The 10,049-nt window shown below is 54.7% G+C and overlaps 1 protein-coding gene across 1 annotated transcript; it reads right to left on the bottom strand.

The window, feature by feature from the left end:
• Nucleotides 1–2,319: 2,319 nt before the first annotated feature.
• MRM1 (mitochondrial rRNA methyltransferase 1) lies at nucleotides 2,320–9,362 on the bottom strand. Its single transcript, XM_010402308.4, has 5 exons — nucleotides 8,465–9,362; nucleotides 7,977–8,070; nucleotides 6,560–6,680; nucleotides 3,004–3,123; nucleotides 2,320–2,854 (listed from the first exon to the last, which is right to left on the bottom strand). The coding sequence occupies exons 1-5, from the start codon at nucleotides 9,205–9,207 to the stop codon at nucleotides 2,805–2,807; spliced, it is 1,128 nt and encodes a 375-aa protein (XP_010400610.2). The 5' UTR covers nucleotides 9,208–9,362; the 3' UTR covers nucleotides 2,320–2,804.
• Nucleotides 9,363–10,049: the final 687 nt, after the last annotated feature.

Raw genomic sequence — 10,049 nt, 5'->3', positions numbered from 1 at the left:
TGGAATGGGAGTTTTTCAGTCATTGCACGGGGTAGAATGGGATTTTCCAGTCGTGGTGACACTCTGAGCACAAAAGGGAAATGCAGGGCAGGAGCTGAGCTGCTCTCCCAGCCAGAGCTCCCCGGGGTGGATTTTGGGAGATGGGAAGATTTGTGTTTCCCCCTGGCTGGAGATAAGGCAGCGCCAGCGCCGAACTCATCTTCTGAATCAAGGAGGACAAATATTTTGCCACTGTGCTTAGAGACACTTTGATTATTGAGAAATCATTCTGGAAGGGCAATTAGTAAATTTTAGAATCAATTTGGTAAATAAGCCTCTGAAAGGAATCCATGACAAGCAGCAGGGAGGGAAGAACTGACTTTCAAATTACACACGCACACTTTATTCATATCTGAATATCAAAGAGACTCTATGTACAAACAGAAGTAATCAGGAAACGTGTTTTGATCTTGCTGATGTACACAAAATGTCCCCCTTTATGATACAAAGCTGGGGTTTTTTACAGTTACATTACAGGGACGATTATAGTCAAGCTTAAGGCTAAAAATAATGAAAGACTATAAAAACTACATTTTAACATTTAAAAATATCCAGGAAATTAACTGGAGAAGCAGGCAATGATCCAATTAATGGATTGCATTTATTAGATCAGGGGCAAAAGGCACAGCACAAAGCTCCAGCTCCAAAGGTGAGAGACCCTCACAGGTGTCAGGATGAAGCTGGGGCAGGAGGACAAAGCATCAGCTCCATCCAAAAGTCACTGGAGGTGGATCCCAGTGGAAGAAAGTGGGGTTAAAACTTACCACAGAGGGAAATAGGATCAGTGGGAACAGCAGAGCCATCCAGAGTGGGATTCACTGCCCTCTCAAGCAGCAAAGTCCGAGCTGCAGCCCAAATTGTGACTCAAATCCTAAAATTCAAGCTGAGGCAATTCCCAAAAAGCCTTGTCTGATGCTCCAGTGCCAAATCAAGCTCCATGGATACAGGACTGGGGAATTCTCAGGGGAGTGGTGCTGGCTGCTGGAGTGATGGCCAAGCAGGAGCTTCTCCTGTCACTGCGGCGGAGCCGCTGCGGATACGGAGGTTCCAAAGCTTTTTGGGAGCCTTCCAGAAGAAAAGGAGCTGCTGCAGGGTTCCTCAGCTGCCTCCTCGTTAGAGGGGCTGAGCAGATGGCCAAGCACAGCCCGGCAGAGCCCGGCTTTCCCAGCCACGCAAAGCCAGGAAGTGCCTCCCCACTGCTGGAACAAACTTAAAAAAAAAGGAAATAAAAAGGGAGAAACAGCAGTTCCTATGAGATGGGAAATAAATAGACTTACCTGGAGGTCAAGAATGAAGAAATGGCTTTACCCTGATCCCTGCTGCTCCAGAGGAAGGATTCAGTTAGCCAAGTGCTGAATCTTGGAATCTTTCCTCTGGAAAATGAGCAAATCTGAGCCACGGGCACCCTCTGCTGGGGCACCCTCAGCTGCTGAGCAGCTCCCCGGGGCTGGCAGAGGCCTCCGGGCCTGCAGCTGTTTCCTTTCAGCTTTAGAAAGGTAAAAAGGGCAAATTCAGCCCCCAAATGCACCAGCTCTCACCCCACAAGGCACCAGCTCAGGGTTCTCCAGCTCCCTGTGGATTTGGGTAACACAGCCCTGTTGGCACGACGGCGTCATTTCAGAGGGATTTGGGATTTGTCCTTTTCCTCAGGACACAGCTCAGGGGACGAGTCCCCACCCCAGGCACCCTCCTCTCCATCACAGCCACAGAAGGGAGCCCTGGACACCTTTCACGCCCTGATCCCCATTCCAGGCAGCTGGAGTGTCCCCAGTGTCCACCCCAGCCAGACCCTCCCAGGACACACAAGGAGCACCCCACACCCACAGACCAAGGTTTACAGACTTCATTTAGCTCAAAGGAAAGTCCTAATTAGTCACTCAGAGTGATTTACTTATTCATTTGGAAGGGGGGAGGGGGCAGACTGAGCGGAATTGTTTGAAATTATCCCTAAAGGGCACTGTAAATTAAGTGTTAATGAGGAATCCTATGCAAAGGGCCACGGTAGCTAAATAAAATAATTAAGGTGCTAAGTGATAACATTCTTTTGGCTCTCAGTAATTTAGCCAGCCTGGTTTTTCAACCAGGATAGCTGCAAATGAAGCCACCCCAATGCCATCAGCAGGACAGTGGTGCTGGGGCAGCTCAGCCTCCAGCAGGATCAGCCCAGCTTGGAAAGGAAACTTTCCCAGAAGGAAACGAGCTCTGGATCCCTTTTCCCACCTGAAGTACTAATCCCACTCTGGATTTATATGACACAAAATGGATTGATTTGAGTCTACAGCCAATCTTTACAAAAGCTTTATTTCCACGGGCTGCATTTCCCCCCGACTCCTTGGCAGGGCTGCACACCTGCTTTACAACCAAACACAGAAAAACCAACTGCAGTGGTTCCCAAGCACAGGGGAAGGGTTCAGGGCTGCTCTCAGTGGCACTTTCACCCACAGCCCAAATTGTCCCCACGGTTCAAGTGATGCACAAAGTCCCCTGTGCACAGCACAGAGCTGGCAGCCATCCCTGGGTGTTCTCCTGCCAAAACTGGCTGCTCCCAGACCTGGCTGCCTTCCCACAGCTGCTCCTCCCAGGAGTTACCTACGACATCAGGTGTCTGCCTTTGGTGCTAAGTCAGGGATCTGGTGGCTCTTGCAGCAGCTAAAATGCAGCTCAGGTCTGGGGCTCTCCCTGGCACTCACAGTGATGGTGGAGACTCTGGGAAGAGCATTTCCATATCCACACCAAGCAGCTTCATCCACCAAATAAAGAGGATTTCAGTCTCCGTGCCTCCGCTTCTGGCTGCAGATGGAGTGCAGGAGGATACCTGTAGGAAAGTAAAAATAAATCAATATTACGTGATTTTTTTTTTTTTTTTTTTTTAAACCACAAGAAAATCGTTCAGTGGCCTGGATGCCTGATTTATAAATGCAGAAGTTGGAGGTTTGGTGCCTTGGTGCCCAGAACTGCTCTCACCTGCAGCCACAGAGACGTTGAGGGAGTCGATGCTGGGGTGCAGCGCCCTGCCGGGGGGGATGGCCAGCATCTGCTGGCACTGCAGCTGGGTCTCCAGGGAAAGGCCCTCCCCTTCACTGCCTGCAGGACAAAGACACTGCTCAGGTCACTCACAGCACTGCCACGGCCTTTCCCCCTCCTCAGTGCAGTTCTTGCTCATGCTCTGTCTCTCTGACACTCTCCCTAAGCTCAGCCACCTCACCACCTCCCACACAACAACTGAGCCACCAGAGGGGAGCCAGACACCTTCCTCCCTTCCCTTCCCAGCCTCCCTGGATCTGTTCTCCAGCATCTGAAGTGTTTTTGAGGAATATCTGTGCAACACAGCTGCACAAAGCACGGAGAATCTCCGGTGGGAGCAGCCACTGTGCCAGCAGAGAGCTCCCTGCGGCCACGGGACAAGGCAGGCAAGGGGCCAGAGGCCAGCTCTGGTCCAGCAAATCCCACATCCTATTGCCAGTGACAGCTCCAGCCTTCCCAGCACACACACCCCGCCCCCCCACCACGGGCTGGGTGCAACTTGTGCATGCAGACAGTTTAACCAGAGGCTTCAATTGATTAGTTGTTAAACCATCCAGCAGCCCTGATATGTTTGGGCTGATACACTGGTGAAACAGAGTTGAAATCTATCCCAGGTCATTAGTAGTTGTTTGACTCACGCTGTCACAAAGGGAAATGGAAAGGGAGAGCCTTTAAACAATCCTGTGCGCAGACAGGTGAAAATGCAGAGGGCCAGGGACCTCCCAGCCCGCCTGCCTCCCCAAAGAACCCTTCCACGTGGGTTACTGAGAGCAGCACAGGAGCTCCAGGGCTGCAAGGATGGCCAGCTCATCCCAAACACCTCTGGAAACAGGCTCAGCACGTGGCAGCCAGAGCTCCCCTCCAACAGCCGTGCCCTGACCTGGCTGAGCCCCACACCGGTCCTGGGATGGCACTGCCAGGGCACACTGACCCCTCGGACCACACAGGGGTGGGAAGACCATTATTCCCAGTTTTAGGCTGGAAGCTGAGGCCCAGCCTCATGTTTTACTGGGCTGATCTCAGAGGCACTTTGGGTAAGGAAGAGGATGCTTTGGGTAATGCATCCTGCACCACCTTCCCAGATGAAACCAGTCATAGCAAAAGCTCTTTGGTTGGGGTCAAAGAGCCTTCAGAAACCCCAAACCCCATCCTAACCAATCTTTTCCCCCTGCTGTAAGCCAGCAGGGCACACAAGGCCTTGGAGAGTTATCCAAGGTCACAAGGTGACACCAGGAATTGAAGCCAGGCCTCCCATGGCCCTGCCTCTCTCCTCATCACTACTCCAGGGATGCTTAAAAATCCCAGAAATAGTATCCTGGAAAAGTTTCACACCTTAAAGTCATATTTGCCTCCTGAGCCTCTCAAACCACACTCCCATGGGACTCTCCAAGTGGGACAGCAGCAACAGCTCCTGGAGAAATCCTTATCTCCTGATAAGGGTCTTACAATTCCCAATAAAGGCACGGATTTTGCCTCCAGCTTTTACAAAGCTTTTTATGGTCCTGGCTGCTTAAAATAATTAGGAGCCATAAATTCAGGGCAAAAAGACTTGCACGGTGTGACACGAGGGAGGGAGTATTGACTGAATCAGATGAAATCCTGCTTTATACTGAACAAAACACTTCCCACTTCAGATCTTTAACTTCCACCTCTCAGCTTTGTTCCTCACTGACAGAGCTCAAAGACCAGAGCTGGGTGAAATGATAAAACACATTTCCTGCCCCATTTACAATTAACACCCCTCACAATTGCAGTTTCCAGTGCAGGAAGTTCAAATCCAGCAGCAGGAAAATATGCAAAACGAGCATCTCCATAAAACCACCAGCTCTGTGAAGAGCCTTAAACCCCGAGCTAAAGACTGAAGGTCTAAGAAGAACAAATTACCCAGAAACTCTTCTTACTCAGCCATCTAAGTGCTCCCAATCTGTTCCTGTGCAGCAGGCTCCCAGTCTGAGGCTGTCTGTCGCCTCCAGCAATGACTCCAGTGCAGACAACATTAAGCTGGACTGTCCAAATCACTCTCTGCCAAGCCAGCGAGGATGCCAGGAGGGGGAATTGGAGGCTGCAAATGCTTAACTTACAAGACAATCTGTGTGGTGCCAGGGAGCTCAATCCCAGGCTGAATTATCTCTGCTGCTCCCTGCAGCTGCAGGAATGCTCCATATTCAGATCCAGGACGTTTCTCCCAACAAGCCCAGCATCAGACAACTGTAATGTTCAATTTTCTTTTCAGCCAAGAGTTAGTGCTCAGCAGAGAGTTGAAATCATTACTGCTGCAAGGTCCAGGAGCTCTCCTCATGCATCTACCAATCAGCCTCCAATCTCCCCTGACAAAAGGATATTTGGACTTTTTCCTGGAGAAATCTCTCATAACTCAAGGTAACGACACCGCTGCCAGCTCCAGCTCCTGCCTTTCTGCAGGTGCTGTCGCCGTTTGTGGGATGCATTTCTTTGTGGGCCATCAGCAGTGCTGCAGCCTCCCTGCTCCCCTCGGAATACAGCTCCACACATCTTGTAGAGATGCCAGATTTGCAGCGTTGTCTTGTCAGTGTTTCCAGGAGTTGGGTAAACATTTTAATTAAAGGAATGTCCTCTGAGCCAAGCCAGCCCCAGCACGGGGCAGGATTACAGCCCCTCCCTGGCCCAGGGCCAGCAGAACTCTGCTTCCAAGTGTAAAAGCTCAGGCCAGCTCCTGTGCCAGGTGACACGGAGTGGGGGACACGGCACGGCCACCCGCAGGTGCCTGGAGCTGCATTCCTTGGGGAGTTTCTTTCTCCAGCTGCCACAAAGCTGCTACTCCCCTTCCCTTCACCTTCTGGGAGGCGGCACAAGCCCAGACTGTGCCTACAGAAGGTGAGCAAGTGGGCAGAATTTCCTGCAGGAATTGCCCAGTTCGGGTGCTCAGGGAAGCGGCAGCCACTGCTCCAACAGGGAGGAGATTCCTCTGCTCCTGCTCCACAGCCAGCACCCCCTGCCTTCTCCCAGGTGAGCCCTGACAGCTCTCAGGGGTGGCCACAAAGCCCAGATTTGCATCCAGACCATCCCCAGCACCAGCCCCTCGTGGTTCTTCCCAGACCAGACATTCCTGGTTTTTAAGTGGAGATGTGGCTCAGCTCCCCCTGAGCAGCTCCGTGCAAGAAGAGCAAACACCTCTGGGGCTCACCAGCACAGGAAAGCCAAAGCTGGGGCCCCAGCACAGGATCAAAACACAAAACACAATGCAGACACCACACTGTGGCTGCCCTGGCACCAAAATTGCCACCCAGAGCCTCCACAGCTGCTGAACTCCCTGTGCATCCACAAACTGTTCCTACTGGGAGCCCCCTCAGCTCCCCATGTTCCTCTCAGTCTCTACTTCATTCTCAGCCAGATCATTCCATGATTCCCCCTCAGCTTTTCTTTTTCAGACCTGGAACAATCCCTGGAGTGAAGCATCCCCCTGGTGCCCCTCACACCTGCAGCCCCACCCAGCCCACAGCTCTGGAAATGGAAATACCTATTACTACAATAATGGGTTTATCCCACCGGAATTCCGAGCAGCTGATGACAGGAACATCTTCCACATTCCCAGGCCTGCTGACTGTTCCCACCACTTCCCAGCCTTCTGCACTTTTAGCCTAGAAAAGGAAAGGAAATGAAGAATTGCCAGCTTTCCAAGCTTAAAAAGCAAATAAGCCATGTATGCAAACACTTTTTTTTTCTTTCACATTTTCAGTTAAGCTGACTGGGGTTTTTTTGGCATCCCTTAAATTTTTACCACCAAAGTCCTCCCACTACCAGCACACAAACACGGATTTAAGAAACAAACAAACGAGTAAAAAATAACTAAAAAAAAAAAAAGTAATTTTCCTCTTGGCATTTATTCCAGTTCAGTAAGCAAATAAACAGCAACTGAAAAGCTTTTTTTTTTTTTTTTTTGCCCATGCAACAGTTCTAGGAAGGTTGTTTTGCCAGGAAAGCACACAAAACAGGAATGTTGAACAAATCAGCATAAGGTAATGCACAGGGCAAGGCAGTGGAAGTTCTCAAGTGCAGGCTCAGCCGTCAGAACCCCACAGTGACGTTTGCAAACTCAGATGCCAAATTCAGCTCCCACACAAGGCAGGGCACCCAACACTCCCAGCCAGAGAACCAGACCTCCCCCCCTGCAAAAAAAGCCTTAATTATTTGTCTTGGAAATCCATTTTACCACTAAAAGAGCTGCTGCTTCCTGCCAGTTTCATTTCCCTGTGAACTGGCTCTTTTTACATGAAGTTGCATCAAATTTACACCAGGCAGGTGAGCCCAGGTCCAATTAAATGAACTGCTACTATGTTTCTAATTAATAACTCAAGCTTTACAGTAACAAAGTAATCCTTCCAGATATTAATTAAATATCAGCATGTTTTGTGTTTCATTTCACCATCACCCAGACCTCCAGCTGCCACAGACCTACTGCCAGTTTAAATCCCATTTTTCCATGTGCATTCCCTTTCTTTTCCCAGCTCGTCCTGCAAAGGGCCCCCTCTCTCACCTCACTGCACAGACACAGAGTAAAAAAGACTGCCAGCCCCCAGCCCTGGTTCCTCCTCTATTCCCTGCTCCAGAGGCTGCTCCCAAGGCTGCCCAATGCTGCCATCGTGTGCCTGGGCGCCGGGATGCTGCTCTGCCACACATCCCGAGGAGAAGGGAGACGAGCCCAGCGTACCGAGAGCCGCAGAATTATCCTGCTACCAGCAGCTTCCAGAAAAAATAGCCAACCTCTCTCCCTGCCCGATGGAATGGGGCTGGGGGCGTGTGCCCATCACTGGTGGTCCCAAAGCACACACACTGCAAATAACTCAGGGCTTTTCCTGTGCCTGCTCTCTGTGTAATACCTGCGGTGATTGAGTTTCCTTGAAAAAAGGAAAGAAAACCAAAGTGGATCGCTGTACCTTCAAAAAGCCCTGGAGATCATCTGTGCCGTACACATCGAACACCTCCATGACTCCGGCGCTGGCTTTGCTCACTATGGGAGTCAAGGGGCAGCTGCAAGGGGAAAAGAATGGAAAAGCGTCATACAGGAGGAGATCCAGGTGAATTTTTGTTTCTGTACGTCCTTCTCTTGCCTCTGCAAACCTCCCCCACTCCAGATCCCGCTCATTTTACAGATGTATTTCCCTGTGGAGAACAGCAGGGCTCAGGAATTAACCCAGGAAATGGATCACAGGTGGGACAACTGAAACACAAACTGGGTTAAAACAAGAACAGTCCAGGGAGAGCCTGGAACCCCACATCCCACAGCCTGCCTGCAGAGCGGCAGCATCCCAAATCCTGCTCTCCAGATCGGCTGCTGAGCGATGCAGCCTGGAAACCTCTCCGGGAGGCAGCAGGGAAGGCAAGAAGCGCTGGAGGAGCCCGCACCCGTTCCTGTGGCCCGTACCTGTTCCTGTGGCTCGCCACCACTCTGTCCACCCCCAGGAAGTACGCGGAGCGCAGCAGGGCCCCCAGGTTCATGGGATCCTGGATGTGCTCCAGCACCAGCCACAGCAGCTGCCGCCTCCCGCTCTGTCCATCCCCCAGCTGCGGCTCCTCAGCATCCCGCAGGCTCTTGAAGGGCAGCGGGGAGGCCTCCAGGCACACGCCCTGGTGGGGCCGGCCCCGGCACAGCACGTCCAGCTCCCGGCCCGAGACGTGCAGCACCGGGACCCCGCGGGCCGCCGCCTGCAGGGCGAACTCGCCCCTCACGGGCCGCGCGGAGCCGCTGCTGTGCTTGAGGAACAGCCTGAACAGGGCCCTCCGCGCCTGGGCCAGCGCCAGCCAGCACGGCGCGGTCCCGAACAGGATCTCGGAGCCTTTAGTCCTCTCCAGGGACAGCGCCTTTCGCTGCGGCCCCTTCCCCTTCCCGGCCCGGGGCAAGTCCTGCTGTGCCCGCAGCAGCTCCTGGCCGGTCCGCGACCCCCGCCCGGCCCCGCTCTGCTCCCGCTGTCCCGGATCCCCACGGGCGCGGCCGGAGGCCAGCACGGCCCCCGGGTGCTGCGGGAGGGATGCGGGGGAATCGCGGCCTCGGGGCGCCCCTTCCTCAGCCCCGCTCGGGGCCGAGGGCCCGCGGGTGAAGCAGAACCGGAGCCCGGCCCGGCACAGCCACAGGGCCCGGCACACGCGGGGCAGCAGCGCCCGCTCCATGGCGGGGAATGCCCGCGCACGGCGGCCGGGGCACGTGGGAGGGGGGCAGAACACCCAGCCCCGCTCCGCAGCCGCGCAACCGGGGCACGGACAGGGCCGGGAGGGGCTCGGAGCGGCGGGCACGGAGCGGCGGGCACGCGCGGGGACCGGCGGGCACGCGCACGGGCACGCGCGCCCCGCCCCGCCCGCTCCGGTTCCGGCGGGACCAGCGCGCCCCGCCCCGCGCGGCAGCGCCCCCTGGCGGCGGGCGGGGATCCCGGGAACGGGAGCGAAGCATCCCAAAGGCACCGGGAACGGGGAACCCCAGTGACCCCGGACAGGGCACCGGGAACGGGGAACGGGGAACCCCAGTGACCCCGGACAGACCCCCGGGAACGGGGAACACCAGTGACTCTGGACAAGGCACCGGGAACCGCAGTGACCCCGGACAGACCCCCGGGCACCGGGAACCCCAGTGACCCCGGACAGGGCACCGGGAACGGGGAACCCCAGTGACCCCGGACAGGGCACCGGGAACCGTCGGGAACGGGAGCGGAGCATCCCAAAGGCACCGGGAACGGGGAACCCCAGTGACCCCGGACAGACCCCCGGGGAACGGGGAACGGGGAACCCCAGTGACCCCGGACAGGACACCGGGAACGGGGAACCCCAGTGACCCCGGACAGGGCACCGGGAACCGTCGGGAACGGGAGCCGAGCATCCCAGAAACCCCGCAGAGCCCCGAGGGAAGAGCAGGGAAGGTCCGGCTCCAGCAGGGTCACCCAGGGCAGGGCGGGTGGTGCCTGAACCAAGAGGTGTGAGCCCCGTCCTGCCGCACAGCTGGTAATTAACAGCGCCCTAAT

This window comes from Corvus cornix, chromosome 19 (assembly GCF_000738735.6).
Source record: "Corvus cornix cornix isolate S_Up_H32 chromosome 19, ASM73873v5, whole genome shotgun sequence".
Classification (NCBI taxonomy): domain Eukaryota; kingdom Metazoa; phylum Chordata; class Aves; order Passeriformes; family Corvidae; genus Corvus; species Corvus cornix.
This window is presented reverse-complemented; position numbering and strand designations above follow the sequence as displayed.

Excerpts from the sequence above, each read along its gene's own strand:
- MRM1 (XM_010402308.4), bottom strand. The coding sequence starts at position 9,207 with ATGGAGCGGGCGCTGCTGCCCCGCGTGTGCCGGGCCCTGTGGCTGTGC. Across the intron at positions 6,681-7,976 it reads ATCTCCAGGGCTTTTTGAAG|GCTAAAAGTGCAGAAGGCTG; the intron begins GTACAGCGATCC and ends TTCCTTTTCTAG. Across the intron at positions 3,124-6,559 it reads ACCCATTATTGTAGTAATAG|GCAGTGAAGGGGAGGGCCTT; the intron begins GTATTTCCATTT and ends TTTGTCCTGCAG.